Genomic DNA, 18,556 nt, shown 5'->3' with positions numbered 1-18,556 from the left:
GTCTAAGCTGATGGTGTAATGGGCAGCACTCGGACATGTGGTGCTTCCACACTTTCAGCGACCAGAGTTCGATTCCCAGCTCGTGGTCATTTGCCGATCCCATACCCTTCCTCATCCCTGTACTTTCCTGTCCTCTCCTCTATCACAGTTTAAATAAAGGCAAAATTGGCCAAAAAAATTATTGTACCATCCCAGTGACTGAGAGTGCAGTTTTGGATCAAAAAGGGACAAACCCAGCCACTTGGTTAAAATAGCCAAGTTTTTTTTATAGTTGAACCAACAATAGGTTAAAACAACTTAGCATTTTTAAATTGAAACAAACCAGCAGGTTGGGTTCTTCCCTTTTTGACCCAAAAATAACCCAGCAATTTTAGAGTAAAATCTAAAAGCTCTTCCACATAGTGGTGAAATATCTTCAAATGAATTGAGAACGGAGTGTCAGGCATCCAGACATGACATCCACTGTCTGGTTTCAAAGTTTGAGATCACAACAAATGGGTTGGGTCTGTCCCAATGGATTGGGAAACTTCATGACAGTCCTGATTCCAATCTTTGAAAGACATCCTATTCCTCACACTAGAAAAAAAACATTCAAAACCATTTGGTTCGTCCTTTTAGCAGATCACACCACAGTTCATTTTTTAAAACTCACGCCATAATAATAAAAACAGAAAAGATTCATCAAGACTTTAAACTGCCAAATTTGACATCATACACCAAATCCATTGGAAAAATCGACCTAATGATGCTGATGCATATTGTTGCCTAAGCCACAGGCCATGATGTCAGTGAGAAAAACCAGAAAGCCGCTGGTTGGTGAAGGATAAGCCATGGACGGTGTTTCCCCTCTCAACATGAAGCTGTTTCTCTTTGATGGGCTTTCTGGGGGCTCAGGCTTCAGATGCAAAACAGGGCCAATTAATCTTCAACCGCTCTTGACTTGTACCAGGAACCAAGTGCTCAAAAACAGGATTTAAGTCAAATCGGGCGTATGTGGTCTTTCCGGGCTATGATAGGACCTCAATGTGTGTATTTATTCCTGACATTATTATGGAAGAAAAAAAAGATCTACTTTTTTCCAGACATTTTTAATCCTGCCTTGTGAATCGATGGTCAAGTTAAACTAAATTTGCCATCTTTGTTTCAAATCCCTAATCTGAAGCAGTGGGGGATTTGTATGTAGGTTAATCCGTTGCCTATATTTGCTACAGAGATAAAAGACAAAGCTTCCCACAGGTGTGGTTTCATATTGCCTTCGACCAGAATTCTTATAATCAGTTTTTGAAGACGACTGTTTAACATTCCTTTGTGTCCTGTGTTTAACTAGGTTACACCAAACCTCATTTACTGTTCTGTCTTCATTCACATTTGGCGTTTAAATGAAGATCTCGTGGCATTATTTAGACAGATCTGAACGAACGATTGAAGAATCTGTCAGCGGTTACTTCTCTCAGGAATTTCTGCTTCAAGCTAACAATGTACAGGCCCATTTACTACAAAAACACAACTTGTTGAAAGATGATATCTGAAGGAGACAATTCGTTGGCTTTTTTGGTGTAATTTCAGTTTATAGGATACAAGTCAACTACATAAAAAAATCACTGCGATATAAATCTAACATACAATATAAGATAATGCAATGCATTTTAGACTTCTGTTCATTTCTGTAAGTCAATTCATGTAACTATTTATCAAATTTCACCTACACTAATCGGACCTTTACTGCAAACCTGCAACGTTGGAAAGAAAGTGATAAGAAAAACATATAAATGAACCACAAAAACTATTTAGGACCAGAACAGAACCATTAAACTCCCCAAATCAGTAAAGACCAGCTAGTAGACAGCTGTCTGCAGCCCACACTTGTACACTGGTACAAGCAGCGCTGATAACTCACAGACACTGAATCCTTATCTATTATTCTCTGTGTCACCCTAACCCATGCTCAAGTCTCCTACACGCCGCTAATCTCTTCTCAATGCCTCCTAATGCGATACACTGTTGACTCTTAATGATTCATTTTCTTTTTTCATGAGAAAGAAAGTATGGGCAATATTTGGAAAACAATTGAAAAGCTCAGATGCAAAACCTTCTAAGTGCATCTGACATGTTTCTTGTAAATTAGCATTTTTTATCTTTTAATCAGGCTCTTATGTTTTAGTTGAATCATTTTACTTTAATGGCAATTACATTTTAGCTAATTTTTTACCAAAACACTTTTTATTGTTATTAAATTAAAAAAGTAATTCACTGCAAAAGTACATGTAAATCTCCACTTAGGCCTGTCGCGATAAACGATAAATCGATTAATCGCACGGTAAATAAAATGAACTCGATCATTTTTTTAGGCCGCGATAATTCACATTTGCATGCTTGTTTGTTTTTCTAGTCTCTCTCTCTCTCTACCAAAGAGACTGGATGACCGCTCCGTGCAACGAGTGACAAGGAGTGAACCCTCGTCAGTCATTTGTCAGTCGCATGATCTGTGTGGGGAGGGGGGACTCCTGGCGTAGCCTATCACAGTAGGAGTACTGAGGAGGATGAGCGCCGAGTGAGAAGTGTAGCAGGAGAAAACACTAGTTAAGACGAGAGTTGGAGAAAAAGATGGATTTACTAGAGGCTGTTTACACTTGTCATTAACATGCGTTTTTATCGATCGGATCACAATGTTTTACGTCTTCTCTGACACAAGGTGAACAGTGCTATTTTTAGCCTTTCATTGATAAACTAAAGCGGGTGATCTCCGCAGTTTCATTTTGCAAGCGTGTGAAAGTTGCGCGATCTTATTTCATCAATTTCGCTGAAAATTCAGAGAAAGCTCTAACATATACATGTAGAAAATACTGTGCAGCATGTATACTTGCTAAACAAGCAGTGGACATAATATTAGTTTGCGTCCATATAAACTCATAATTACTCCCGCTGGCGTTCAAATGACAGCGGAGAGACTCGCCCACCGTCTCGACAGACCACCCCTCACAGTATTCAGCACAGAAGCGGTCGAAAGTGGACAAAAGAGACGGATTTAAATACCAGGTGTAAATGTGATATGTCTCTCTCGTCCACTTGTGATCTGATCAAAAACACATCTTAATACCAAGTGTAAACAGCCAAGTTTCAAAACCAAACGCTACAGCTGCAGTGTGGGAGTACTTTGGATTTAAACCTAATGACCGAGGTGAACCACTGAACCTGAACGAGCCGTTATGTCGCATTTGTGGTAAAAACGTAGCACTTAAAAGTGGCAACACGACAAACATGCATATGCACCTAAAACGCAATCATCCTGTTATTTTGTTCATTTCTTGTGGATATTTAAAATGTCTTCCAGTTCCAGTATTACTTATTGTTTAGAAATAAAAGTTTATAGATCTTTGAAAAGGTGTATCTGCATTATTATAATGGTCCCGGAGCATCAATGTTATCGCCTATCGCGATAAATTCCGAGGCAATTAATCGCCTAGCAAAATTTGTTATCGTGACAGGCCTATCTCCACTTTGAACAAAAGTCTCCAGTCATTCTTTACTGTCCTTTGAGAATAAAGGTAAAAGATAAAAAAAAATTGTCAATATCCTAATTTATTTGGTAAACTTCATTTAACCGGGTAAGAAACTCTTGCATCGTCTGCACGTGCACTTAGAGGACTTTGCAAAAAAATATGGCGTTTAAAGAGTTCTTTTCTTCAGCTGAACACAAACAAATAATTTTATATTAAACATGGTGAAGCTCCAAAAATCACATACATCTAACTTCAAAAAGTGAAAAGTTAACTAAAAAACTACTAACACTTTAATTAAGTTTATTCAACCTAAAGTAAAAGTGTTATCAGTTGAAGTCATTTTTTTTTAAGTTGATCTAACTTTTTACTTTTTACAGTGAACATTAAAGTCACAATGAAATTGAAATGAAAATCTGTAATTTGTTTTGGAATATTGTGGGTTTTTTTTTTTTAAATGCATGCACTGCAAAAATTACTTTCTTACTTGGTATTTTTGTCTTGTTTTCAGTAGAAATATCTAAAAATTCTTAAATTAAGATGCAAAAAAATCTACCAATGGAATAAGAATTTTTTCTTAAGTTAACTTGATACAAGAAAAATTCAGCAAAAATATTTCTTATTTCATTGGCAGATTTTTTCCTTGTTTTAAGCACAAATTCGCTTAAATTTGATATGTTTTGTCTACAAACTAGACTTATTTTCTTAGGTCATTTGCTCATCAAGAAAATACATCTTGATTTAACAAGTTTTAGATATTTCTACAGAAAACAAGAAAAAAATACTATGTAAGAAAGTACTTTTTTTGCACTGTGTGCCCTTAATCTTTAATCAAAAATGCCAATCTCCTTCCCTCCTCAAAAAGATCCTCTTTCCTGGTCATATGGTATGGCAGGTGGGCGGAGTCCGGAAAAAGATCGCAGCGGTTATCAAATATCAACATTACCCAACTTCAAACAATCCAATCAGTTCTCGATGAAAGAAATCAAGTCATTTTTTTTTATTTCAGAAGCCGTTTCACTCGGATATATGTCACCATGAGGCAAAAAAGACAATTGCTACTTCCATTTCATGGCGACTTTTGAGTGATCCAAAAGTAATCCAAACTCCAGTGGGTAAATAAAAAAATGTATAAGTGAAACAATGTTTGTGAGATAAAACGATTAACATTTTAAGCTTATTTAGTGATTAAACCCTACTGAAAAACAGCTTAAAGGAACACGCCCGACGAAGCCCAAGTAGCAGTGCTTCGCCTTCTAAAAATATAGTTTCCAGTTTGTATAGGGTTAAAAGACGGCTGTGTCTCATATGACCTTGTTATTTGTACATGCTGTGACTATACAAATCACAATATATAAATAGGAAAATGTTGGCGTTATTTTGTCACTAATTGGGAGCAGTATGCTAGCTGGAGCCATTTACTTCCAGTCTTTGTGCTAAGCTAGGCTAGTGGTGGGTGCATTAGACAGAGTTACGGGACGCACAGAGATGAAAAGGGGATTTATGGAATTTTCTAACTCTAGGGGATATGGTGAATTTCCCAAAAAGTTGCGTTTTCCTTTAAAAAGTGACCAAAAAACAGCTGGGAGACCAGCTAAAACTATCATAAGCCAGTTTTTTTCCCGCATTTTCATGGCAACATATAAGCGTGTTAAATTCAAATATGACAGCAAATCAATAACTCTGAATCTCAGTTCTCATGACGAAACACTCATACAAACATGGATTTCACTGAAAAAAGAATGTCACATACATCTGGGATAGCATAAGGGTGATGAAACAAGAAAGTGTAATTGGATCTTCAAAGACATTCTTAATTGGACTAATTTAAAGAAAATCTTCAAAGCGACCATAAAATGAACTCTTTATTTAAGAACCAACCGCTGGCAACACTGAGCATCTCATATTAGAGGAGATCTGGAGTACAGCTGTATCTCAACTATATTAAAATGCCAAAACGAGTCACTGAAACGACACAGGACTGCTAAATATAGACTGGAATTCACAATAGATCATTTTAAACACAGCATATTGGTTTTCTCAAAGGGCCCCGTGCAAAAAAACATTTTCCCATAGAGCATCACAGCAGGACAAAAAATGAGTTCACATTGTCAAATATAACAACGTAAGAGAAATCAACATCATAAGAGTGCTGGCTAAGAGGATAGGTTGTTTTACATGGGAAAGAAAGACGAAAACTGTACCTAAAAATATTTCTGGCTTGACACAGTGAGTAATGTGATGGGAGTCTGACAAATGAGGATATTGTGAAACACCTGGTGAGATGTTCTCACCAGTTAATAAGTTAAATATTACCAGAAAACAGCTCGGGAATACTGTGAAAATGTATGACAACATTTTTCTCACCTTCTATTGCTCAGCCATGCAATTAAGTTCAGGTACAATGATTCATTGAGAGTGAAAGATTTATGCAACAAAAAACTATAAAAAAAAATGCAAACGTGACTCAGTTTAAACAGAAAACGCTCTCATGACTCATTTTTAGGAAACAAAGTCAGCTGTGCTAAAACTAATCTGCATCAGCTTCACACACATACTAACAATACAGAGAAATCTCAGGAACGTGGTGTGAAGCTACGCTTCCCCGAACTAATTGGACACATTTGAAATCTTCTCGGGATCAAGCGGGCCCTCGTGCGCTGTTTGAAGGTTGACGTTCACAGGGCAAATGCTGTGGGTCACCGGCCCCCAAAATCACCTTACAATGGGGGCCAGAAAATCACTTTTGGCCGATCAGAGGAAGCCCCCATGCAGGGCAGGTTGGAGCACAATGTGGTGCCGCTGGGGATGAAGAGGGTTCTAATCCCACTCACAGACCCTGTCTGCACCCCACCGCGAGGGCAACTTGGACCCTCCACAAACTCCACAGCCACAATATGAGACCCTTTCTGAGTGCTTGTTATCAAATTGGAAATGTATTTAGCTGCTCAATATAAACAATGCAAACAATGTAATTCCTGCAATCCAAACCATTGCGTTTACACTTATGATATGACAAACACTTCCAGTCAAAATGGACTACAGATTCACTGTACCAGGACAGTAGGATGGACAACGGTTTATCCGTGGTCTTTTTTGTCCAAAGTGTCCAACATCCAGCAACTGTTGATCCAAGGCACTAAAGTAACAAGTGAGCGTTTGTTCTGGAGGAATGCCGGGTATGTGGGGGGGATGGGAGAGGAGAGGAGCACTTTTCCCACCCCTATCAAAATGATGAGCACAGACTGTGGTAATGGTCGACCCAGAAAGGGTCAATATTGATTTAACAGTAAAAATACAACCTGGTCGATTCGCTCAAGGTTACACTGCTACAGGACTACAGGAAACTTCAATCAAACTGTACTGAGATCATGATATATAACAAATATTTTTTAACAAAAGTGAGGTTATTTATTTATTTAATTTTACATTTACATTAAAGAGAGTTATTTTGTGTATTTGGTATAATACAATGTGTTCGCGTGGTTTATGGTTAAAAAAGACATTATTTTCCACATGTACGTATATTTTTGTAGCTCCAGATTTCACTCTCTTCATGAAACGCACGGATTTGAAAAGCTCTGTGTCCCTGATTGGCCAGCTGATCTGTACGTTGTAATTTGTCTGAATATATCTGACGTCAGATGGAAATGTGACGCTTCTTACCATGTTTGAAAGATTCGCTCACAATGCAATGCTAACAGGAGTTAACTTGCAGGCTTTTAGTCTGAAGCGTAGGGTGGCCATTCGTGCCAGTTCCGCCGGACACGTCCTGAACATGTTTTCGGGTTCGTTCTCCGTAAGTCATGTTGGTTGACCGCATACGTCATCAAGGTTTAATATTTCGGGTTTAATTTCAGAAAAGCAACCGTTACATTTCAAGGTAAGAATGAAACTACAATGATTGTATGTCTTAAAAGAAATAAATCTTAATTTTCTAATGTATTTTAACTGAAATGTGAGGACCTCGATGACGTATGCATTCAAGCAACGCGACTTCCGGAGAACGCACCCGAAAACATGTTCGGGACGTGTCCGGCGGAACTGGCACGAATGGCCACCCTACTGAAGCGGGAGGAATTATGATAATGTCGGTCTTGTCTACATCACCAATCCCAGGAAGTAAACTGTTTCCTACAATCTGTGTGTTTGTTGTAGTCAAAAAAAAAAAGATTTACGTTTGAGATGATAACTTCCATCATTGTTTACTTTGGGGTTTGTACCTTTTGCATATCGTTAACATGTACTAATACACACTTACACACCAAAGGAAATGTAAAATCTTGAAACGGACAATAGGTGCTCTTTAATGCACTTGGCAGATGCTTTAATCTAAAGCGACTTGCAAGACATTTAAGTTAGGACTGCACGATTAAAGAAAAACGCGATAAGTTGCTAAATAGTGCAACATGCATTACAATAATGCATTAAGTTAAAGCAAAAAATTTGTTTAAAATAAAATGTAAATAATAATAAATACACAGACTTCACATTCTTTCTAGGAAAACAAAGCATTATCTCGCCAGTCTCCATCTTACATTTGTTTAAACCAATTTTTTTGTGTAAATGTTTAAATTTCTAAGGAGAAAGCTACAATTTCGTTGTACAGCCGTGCAATGACAATAAAGGATATTTTATTCTGTATCTGCATTGAACTAAAATGTTTTATATATCTTTCGGCCCTAAATTAAAGTCACTGTAAAACCGAAGTTGCTGTTGTCTTCCCTATCGTGACGTAAGATGAGGAAAAATGAAGGGCGGGACTTATTTTTATCATAGGCGGAGTTTGGGGGCAGGGTTCACTTTCCCCCAGACGGCGTGGATGAGGCGTTTGAAGCGGTAGGTAGACCCAACTCCGCCTGCGAATGGCGCAATTTGAGCGTATGGCGTGGTACTCGTGAAGGGTGCTTTTTGCGTTTTACGCGAATTTGTGGCTGAAGCCCGAGTTGAAAAATGTGAACTTTGGCGGATTTTTGGGCTGCATTAACCAATCAGGAGCCAGCTTGCTGATGTGGCGGCAGCCCCGCCCGGAGTCACTCATTCAGCATGAACGCTTGTTATTGTCCATGAGCAGTCACCCGCAGCTATACGACACAAGTTCTTATTTCTATAGAGACAGGAATAAAAAGGACCACGCTTGGAAGAGTTTCAGTGAGGACATTAGGCAACCTGGTAAGTTGTAAATACACATTTTACTTTTGAGTCACATGACGTTTATCGACCCGCGCCGTTTATTTTCCCCCTATAGTAAGGTGACTAAATTCAAACCGGTAACTCTTTCGATAAATCAACATCAGCCATCCTGCAAACAGACAACCGCAAAGCACCCTCCCACAAGAAGCGGATTTTGCCTCTGACGCACGTCAAATGCGTGCTTTTTCCGAGCGTCTACTACGCTCTAGACGTGCAAATGCATTCAAACTGTTTAAGCGACAAACTAGGCGCAGTAGATGTGATTTTGACGCCTGAAACGTGGTTGGTGCAAACGCAGCATTACAATACCTTTGTTTGCCATTAGACAAGAAAACTGTTTGGTTCTTTGGACATTGGGGCATGTTGCTTATTGCAAATCACTGTTATGTTTTCCCCAGGAAGAAGTCTTTGATAGCCCGCACACATGCCATTCCTCGTGACAGGAAGTAAAGAAAGGTCGCTTCAAGGGGGGGAATAGAGTGGCGCACAATACACCACAATATTCCATAAAAATTATGTGTTTAATTTTAAGTTCATGGTGGCTTAAAAGTATACATTTTGTACGTGTATGTCTGTGTGTTCCCTGGGAATTGAACTCACCTTGCATTGCAACTCATCAAACCTTTGCATTGTTAACTCAAAGCTTTACCAGCTGAACGAACACTAATAAGTTAAATGTACATTTTCTTATTGTATGTACACATGTACAAATGTTACTTTATCAGATAGGAATTGTTAAAGTATGTGACCATTTTTATTCTGCAAGACTTTAAAGCCATTATATGAGGGACACGACCACCCAAAAGAATTTCAAATATGAGGGATATTATATAAATGAGGATCTGATTATTTACCCATCCTGCACTCGGGGAGAACAGAAACAGTTTACTGTCCCGCAGGACTTGCTAATAAACAAACCTCCACTCGGCGAAACCCAGAGTTCACACAGACTTTCGGGCGACCATTGCAGTTAGCGAATTGATAAACACGAACTCTTTAGTAAACTTCATAACACGGCAATAGGTTTTGTCCATCAACCAATAGCAGCTGGTTCTGGTTTACGTGAGGGTGCTTATGTCAATTTCTCAGTACGCCTGACAGTTGTGTATAATTTCAACAAAGGGGATGTGTGCCTAAAACCGACGAGTGTCTAGTATGAATAGAGAGTCTCAAAAACATCATAAAGAGAGCAGTGAAGCTTACACACTTTATTTTCCTCAGTGAATAGGGCCAGTATTCATTACAGCCAATCTTGTTTTTCATTTTCCAAATAGCTGACACATGCCAACCATCCTGCTGCTTCAATGAGTCGCCCATGGGACTAACACCTGACCGGCTTGACAAATCTAAGACAACGTCCGTGAGGTTTGTATGCCTGAAACCTTACAGAAAAAAAATGTATATTCTTTTCTTTAAACATTAAAGGGGCCATATCACAAGATGTAAAATAAATGAGGACATATGTGAAGTTTTAGCTCAAAATGCCATATAAATAATTTATTATAACATGTTAAAATTGCCACTTTGTAGGTGTGTACAAAAATGTGCCGTGTTGGGTGTGTCCTTTAACATGCAAATGAGATGAAGTGCAAACACTGATTACAATGATGGTGGTTTGTTGAAATTGAAACTTAATTGTGCTGTGAATTATTTTCTCTCTGCACTAAATGGAAGTAATGTGGTTGGATAGTGCAGATTAAGGGGTGGTATTAATATAATAAGAGCTCCTTATGACATCATAAAGAGGGCCAAATTTCAACGACGTATTTTTTCATGTACTTGTAAAGAATGATTTACCAAAACTAAGTTACTGGGTTGATCTTTTTCACATTTTCTAGGTTGATGGAAGCACTGGGGACCCAATCATGGCACTTAAACGTCAGATTTTCATGCCATGGCCCCTTTAATAGTTCCTGAAATAGTTCTCAATTGATAAAGCATTGCATTATGCACAAGTCATGGGTAAGATTCCCAAAGATCATACATACTGATAATCGTCTGCTAAATACATAAATGTAAATGCAATGTAAAATAAATTAAGAAAAGTTATGCAAAATGATCACAAAAGCAAATCAGCTGACCTTCTTCAAGACCAGATTTAAATTACTTTTACTCAAATTCTGATAATATACTGTCATAAAGTTTAAATTAAATAAGAAAAATGCAAAGCAATGTTTTTCACTCATGGTCTCAGACTTTGTGACCCCATTGTAAGTCAAGAAACCATCATCAATCAAACCATCATCAACATCGTCTCTAATGTCACCTGTCACGTTCATGGCAGAAATACAGAACACTAAACATAACACCCCACAATTACATACAACAAGTCAGAAAAACTCGAACCTCCATACAATAAATGCCAGTCATTTTAAAGCCCCTTCCAATTAGTATCTACCCTACCAACAGTAAACATAAACTTCACAGTCCATCTCTCTTTGTTTTGAAACAAGGTAAAGAATATGTATCTCTCAATCCCCCACACCGAACTAAATACTGACCTCCGAGTCCCAAACTGGCGGTTATATCCCAAGCCCAAAATAATCCAATCCAATTACCGACATGTCCATCATGTGCAGCCCCTGGGCACGGTCGTGACCTTTAAAGATATTTAGAAATCCCTCTCATTGTGCAGACATCTTTATGGAAGCCGTCTTAACCGCCTAACTGGGAACGGAGTCAAGAGACCAAAATAGAGGTCTTTATCTTTAATCGCATCCATAAAAGAGCTTTAAAACCGATCATGAAATACAGCGATCCACGTCAACCTCTCCACCGGTCTGCCTATGAGAGCTGCTGTCTAATAATTGCCATTTAAGGTGTCATGCTTGACTTCTAGAAAAAAGAAAACATCAAATTCCTACTATAGCAGCCCACTGTTCCCTACGGACAAGTCTCAAGGTTCCTGCTATTCTTGCATGGGAAAGTCAACTTATTGCCAGAAGCTGGCAGTTTGCTCGAGGAACAAATCTAGGGAGACGAGACAAAAACGTCACTATCGCATCAATGCATGTGAATGAACCAGCTGTTTTTAAGCAAGCAAACTGCAGCTGTAAAACACAGCCCGAGGATTCCCTTCATCTGGAGGGGTCGCTTACAGCAGAGACGACACGGCCATAAACCAAAAGGATTTCAATCACAGCAGGGCCACCGAATCCCTAACAACCTCTTTTACGCTTGGGTTCAGCCACACCCAGTTCACTACTAACAATTTGGACTTTGAAGATGTGCGCTGATCCAAAATGTAATCAGCTGCAAGATGTTCATTTCCTACACACACTAAAGTAAACAGGGTACATGAGCCACTTGCGAATGGAAACTAAAGAGCTTATCTCTGTTTATTTCTGATAATAAGTGAAAAATAAAGTCAATTATTTTATCATATCTAACACGTATCGACTACTACACTGAGCTAACGTTACTGTGTAAAATTAACTTCTCCGCACAACGGTGATCCAAGCTTGCCATCTCCCCTTGTCTTTACCAAATCGAAACATTTTATTCAATAAGGTATTTTTTTCAGAGATTAGTTTAGCCACTAGCCAGACCGATAAAAAATCCTAAAAATGTACTCACCCTTATGTCATGTTTCTTTGTTTAGTCGAGAAGAAATTGTGTTTTTTTGAAGAAAACATTCCAATATTTTTCTTCATTTAATAGACTTTATTGGACCTTAACAGTTTACAGTTTCAATCCAGTTTAAAATTGCAGTTTCAATGCAGCTTTAAACGTTCCCAACCAAGGCATTAGCGTCTTATCTAGCGAAACGATCGTCATTTTTGTCAAGAAATATTAAAAATATGTACTTTTAAACCACAACTTCTCGTCTTGCACTAGCCGTGTGAAGCGCCAGCGCGACCTTACGTATTACGTATTCATGTCGAAAGACACTTTCGGACCATTTTACACAATAAACTGAGTAGGCATGGGCAGGTTACTGGTTTCAAGGTATACCGTGGTTTTAAACAGTCGAGGTTTCAAAACCACTCACATTTTCTGTAATACAGTTGCAAGGTATGAGATTTACTCAAAAAAAATGAGTTAATGTTGTTAATAAAATAAATGCCGAATAGCAAAAACCACCTTTGAAGGTTGTCATGCTGTCTTATTATATTTGTTTTAGCTTAATTTGTGCCTCTCTTATTATGTTGGTCAGTTGAATATTAATTAGATCCAATCCATGTTCAGTAAAAATAATTTGATGCAGAAATAAACTAGCTAATAGAACAACTGTATAGTATTGTATGTAAGTGTTTAATATCGGCATATAGAAGTTGTCCGTTTAAATCACTATCGGTATCAGCCCAAAAAAATCCTATCGGTGCATCCCTAGTTTTTAATATTTTTTTAAAGAAAATTATAATTATAATTTAAAGGCTTTATTTTCACCCAGCACATGTTTATGTCTAGTTAAAAATTGTATTGTTGCAACCGCGAAACCGCTGTATTTCTGCTTAAGGTTATCATACCGCCAAAATCTCATACCGGCCCATGCCTAAAACTGAGGAGTTGTGGTTTAAAAGTACATCTTTTTTTATTTTTCTTGGCACAAATGACGATAGATAAAATTGAAAAAAATCCTGGAATGTATTCCTTAAAAAAAAAAAACTTAATTTCTTCTTGACCGAACAAAGAAAGACATAAACATCTTGGATGACATGGGGGTAAGTTAAAGGAACAGTATGTAGGATTGTGGTCAAAACTGGTACTGCAATCACAAATCTTGTGGCTTAAACTGGTACTGCAATCTTACTGGTGGCCAATACACAACATGACAACATAAACATCAGTTGACGGCTGCAACTGTGATTTAAGTATTTGAAATGAAAATGATTTTTTTAATGTCTAGTGACATATCAGGGCCATTTTATGATTAATTGATATAATTTTCTTACATACTATTCCTTTAATTGTCAGGATTTTTTTATGAAAGTGAAATATTCCTTTAACTGCGGCAACGCACGTGCGTCCAATTGAACCGTCTATATGCATGCAAGTGCTCCAGTAGGTGAACTGGTAGAGCATTGCATAAACAAAACAAAGGTCATGGGTTCAATCCCAGGGAAAACACAAACTGATGAAATGTGATCAGCAAATCATATTTAAATCTTTCCCTAGACACAGTGACAAAGATATCTGAGTTTTCCCAAATTCAGTTTCCTCCAGGCCAATTACGCTGCGTTTCCAAATTCCCCCTTTCCTGCATTTAGCTACAATTCAGCAGATTACAGCAAACTCCTCACTCTGACTCACGTGTTAGCGTGTTACGGTCTTTTTACATAATGACTGCTAATATGGGCCACCAAGACAGACACAAAAAGGGATCTTTTAACCGTTAACCTTTCCTCTTTAAAAGTGCAACTCTTTTGGCATCCTCCAGATACTTTATAAGGTCACTCTGCGGAAGCATACCAGATCTGTAAAGCAGCACATTTTCTGAATGATGACAACAACGCGAGGCTGAAATAATGTTTGAATGTTTTTAGCGACACCGCGTCAGCTCCGGCATTCCCGTCGCTCACGGTCCGTAGCTGCGTGTGGAGAAGAGCTGGAGGCCAAAACCAGCGGTCACACGCTGCTGGCTCTCAGAGTTACTCTACTACCCAGCTGGGGTCAAGGACCCTCCATCACCCCGACAAACAAAAGGGGATTCCTACAGACCATGGACGACACGGCACAGACACAATAGGAGGCTGGAAACACCCCGCACCACATACCCCCCCCCCCCAAATCCTTATTAAAGAATACTCGAGCAAAGCAAAGATTAGTGAGCTGGATCTGATCCAAACGGCACTGCCATGAGAACGCAGTAATGGTGCATGCAAGAGCAATCATCCTGTTAATCTACATTCACTTCTTTATTATGAAAACATTTCTTAATGTTTGAAATACACTCCAGTTAAGATTACAGAGTGGCTGTTTTATTATGGAGTTTATCCTTAAAACAAATAGTAACTATGATTAAAGATTTTACATAAAAGTCTGTGTAAAGTCATTTCAGAGAGTTGTCTCTATACACATTGTAATGTATTACTGAAACATGTTACAAAAACGGTGAACTATGTAGTACTAGGGATGCACAACTAATCCAAAAGACTAATCGAGATTACAAATACGAGTAAAACAATTACATACTTGTCAAAAGCTGTCCATTTCTGTTAAACTGTTAAACAGTTTTTCTAAATTTCTGAGTTTAGGGGCGGAGCTAAAACAGTGGCTTGATGATGCACTGGAGCCCCCGAGCATGGCCCCACCCCTAACACAATCGCAAGCATCCATTTAGGTTGTAGCGCTATTTGAAAGTTGAGAGACACGGCAGCTTTTTCATGAGTGGCAGGTTTTGGCACCGATAGTGGACATGCCCCCAGTTAATTGTGCTTATTTTTGTGAACTTATTTTATTTTTTTGGCAATTTTTAATAATTCACAATTGGTTGGACAGTTAATATCACATTTATCTGTGGTGTTGTGACAAACTAGAAAGTCTGGATATTACTTAATATACACTCACCTAAAGGATTATTAGGAACACCATACTAATACTGTGTTTGACCCCCTTTCGCCTTCAGAACTGCCTTGTGGCATTGATTTAACAAGGTGCTGAAAGCATTCTTAAGAAATGTTGGCCCATATTGATAGGATAGCATCTTGCAGTTGATGGAGATTTGTGGGATGCACATCCAGGGCACGAAGCTCCCATTCCACAACATCCCAAAAATGCTCTATTGGGTTGAGATCTGGTGACTGTGGGGGCCATTTTAGTACAGTGAACTCATTGTCATGTTCAAGACACCAATTTGAAATGATTCGAGCTTTGTGACATGGTGCATTATCCTGCTGGAAGTAGCCATCAGAGGATCAGAGGACGTGGTGGTCATAAAGGGATGGACATGGTCAGAAACAATGCTCAGGTAGGCCGTGGCATTTAAATGATGCCCAATTGGCACTAAGGGGCCTAAAGTGTGCCAAGAAAATATCCCCCACACCATTACACCATTACATTAATGAGAAATTTAACATGTGTTCCTAATAATCCTTTAGGTGAGTGTAACTCTAAATGTGTTTAAAGAAAGAAAGGAAGTCATAAATACCTAGGATAGCATAATGGAGAGTAAATAATGGGATATTTTTCAATTCTAAGTAAATTATTCCTTCAAGGCCATCATACAAAAAATGTTCTCCTATCTAAGCCATAAGCCATAAACAGTGACACTGTTGCACTTTTACACACTGATCAGCTGGTACTCAGTCAGCAACACTGACTTAACCCATGGCTTGGGTTTACAAACCAATACTCCAAACGTTATCTTTCAAATGGTTAAAAATACAGACAAATAAACTAGTGACGAACTAACTTCTGGTGTTATCTTTGTTTAACATTTCTGGCATTGTTGAATGAACTCACAGTGTCAATGTCAAATAAAACTTTCCCTTGATGGTAACCAAACAGATAAGACACAGAAAGGTCATCGACCGTGCAACCAAGGCCTGCAAATTTACACCCGGACTGCAAATAAAATCCCAGTATGTTACTTATCTTACTGTACCTTTGGTATTAATAGCTTCCTTTAGGTGAAGCAGCACTTCTGCAAATCTCCGCACATCGTTGACCAGCTGCATTATGTATTCGGGATCGGCACCTGCCGTGTCCACGCTGTCCGACCCAGAGCTGATGGAGCTGAGGGATCCGCTCTTCACCTTTCGGCCCAAACCCGAGGACCCTGGGCCGGAGGAGAGGGGAAAAAAGTTGGAGTTGGACAAGCGTGCAATTCCCAGCGAGCGCTTGTTCGATCCTCCACTGCTTTGCTGCAGCATCCCGGCAGCGAGCATCCCAGCTGCATCCAGTTTGAAAGGAACCTTGTGCAAATTCCCCTGGAGATTCTCAAATTCCCAAAGCTTCCTCAACACAGACAGCAGGGCCTGTGTGCACAATGGAGTAAACGTATATTTAAACATCTAATGTTTAAAGACAAGACCACTTTCACCTGATTATGCCGAAAACGCTTCTATTCACTGGATTTTATTCACCTACACAGGGGAGAAATCCAAGCCGTGCACTAATAGTAATGTCTTGTGCACTAAATTCTGATTTATACAACTAAACAAAAAGCGTTACTAACATATTAAATAAGGAAACCAAACAGATACATTGATATGGCTTTTGAGGAATGCTATATTAGTAACAAAGAGACCAGGAATTTTAAAGTTTGATCTTGTCTGTAGGACATAATAAACATTATTAGAAAATAAATTTATTAGGAAAATAAATAAGAATGTGGAAATAAATACTGTCATTACTATTATAATATATGCGAACTGTACTGTACTTCAAACTTTAAATTGCATAATAAATAATGACAACAACAAAACATTGTTACCGCAGTTCCCTCCTAAATAAAAATACAATAGAAACCATCAAGGACATTTTAGTGGATTTAATGGTTATAATGGGAATTGTATAGTTTTAATGGAAACTATAATGGGCTCTACTCGTGTGTTGGGTTCAGTTGGTGTGATTTGATCTGAACCAAAATTAAATCACACTGGAATAAGACCCAAAACACACATAAAGGTATTTTGTAATGGTTTAAATGGTAAACAGCTGATGGTTCATAATTATATAATGGCCTATTTGCCATTTTGTGTTATAAAAATATATATATATTATATATAGATATTATATATTGATATATATATAACAAAACTATGTTAAAACTAGTGTAGTAGAATGAAGCAAAATGAGAAAACAATCACATCAAATACATAAATACTAACATTATTTACAATACATACTATTATCCAAAACCATACACGACTTTAAATATTAAATAGTCGAAAAACCAAAACAAGATAGTGCACATAGTAACTTAACTCAGATTTACATATATCATGAGAAAAGTAAACTAAATGTAAGTTTCAAATAAAATATTGCTGTCATCGTACATCGAGACGAGTTTCAGCCAGTCTTGAAGTTGAAATATAAAATATATGAAATATTGTATGACACGGCGCCCATTACGGTTAACGTTAGTTAGCCTAGTTAAGTTTTATTTAGGCTCTGTATTCGGTATCACATTAATTATTAAATTACAAAAAGCACACTTACTTAAGAAGCATGTCTGGATCACTGCACAGAGATGGGTGGACATCAGAAACTAAAACTTAATATCCAAAATAGCATTAAATCCCCGTCCGTGCACCGTAACTGTCTCGTCAACCAAAGTAATGCGTGAGAGTTGCTTCTTACGTTCCTCTTGCTATAGCCCCGCCCTCTAATGGAAATCTCACTCCTGATTGGTTATGTGAGTGATAAGGCGGGTCCTTAGTCTCCACCCTGTAGCAACAGGTGCCTATGCCCTCTCTTAAAGCGCTTTGGTCAAAATATTTACCGTACACTTGTTCTTTGTTTTTGAGAAGAAAATGTAATCTATTACTTTATTAATAATTATTATCTTACATACATTTACTGACTTTTGGTTTACTATAAGCGTGAAGGAGGTTTTTTAAAGTAATTAGATTGGCTCATAGATTAGTTGTTTTTATAATGATTGGGTCTGAGGACTAAATGTGAGATATTTTGGTCGCTAATGTTTACAAGGGATCTAAATAAAACTGTGCCCAGTCAGTGGTCCATCTAGTGGTTGAATTTGTTATTTTGCCAAACAGGATTTTTAAAATCTAAAATGTATTACACTTTTAAAAAATAGTAGTATTTCAGACGCTGAACCTTAATTAAAGTAGCAAAGTCATTTTTTTACTAAAAGTACCAGATACCACAAATATGAATATAGCTTATGCTAAATTATTAGTTTAATAAATATAAATTATAACATACTACATGGTTTATTGCAATCTTTTGCAATGTTT

The 18,556-nt window shown here is 38.0% G+C and overlaps 1 protein-coding gene across 1 annotated transcript in view; it reads right to left on the bottom strand.

Moving 5' to 3' along the window:
• The window catches only part of arhgap29a (Rho GTPase activating protein 29a), a 47,442-nt gene extending 29,494 nt beyond the window's left edge, over positions 1 to 17,948 (bottom strand). Inside the window, exons 1-2 of the mRNA XM_065258479.1 lie at positions 17,796 to 17,948; positions 16,237 to 16,609 (exon numbers count right to left, since the gene is read on the bottom strand). Of these exons, the coding sequence (XP_065114551.1) occupies positions 16,237 to 16,519 (283 nt within the window). The 5' untranslated portion in view covers positions 16,520 to 16,609; positions 17,796 to 17,948. The remainder of the gene's footprint in view (positions 1 to 16,236; positions 16,610 to 17,795) is intronic.
• Between the last annotated feature and the right edge of the window lie 608 nt (positions 17,949 to 18,556).

Source organism: Paramisgurnus dabryanus, chromosome 22 (genome assembly GCF_030506205.2).
Source record: "Paramisgurnus dabryanus chromosome 22, PD_genome_1.1, whole genome shotgun sequence".
Taxonomy (NCBI): Eukaryota; Metazoa; Chordata; class Actinopteri; order Cypriniformes; family Cobitidae; genus Paramisgurnus; species Paramisgurnus dabryanus.
The sequence above is the reverse complement of the archived record's forward strand: the minus strand, read 5'-3'. Positions and strand labels throughout refer to the sequence as shown.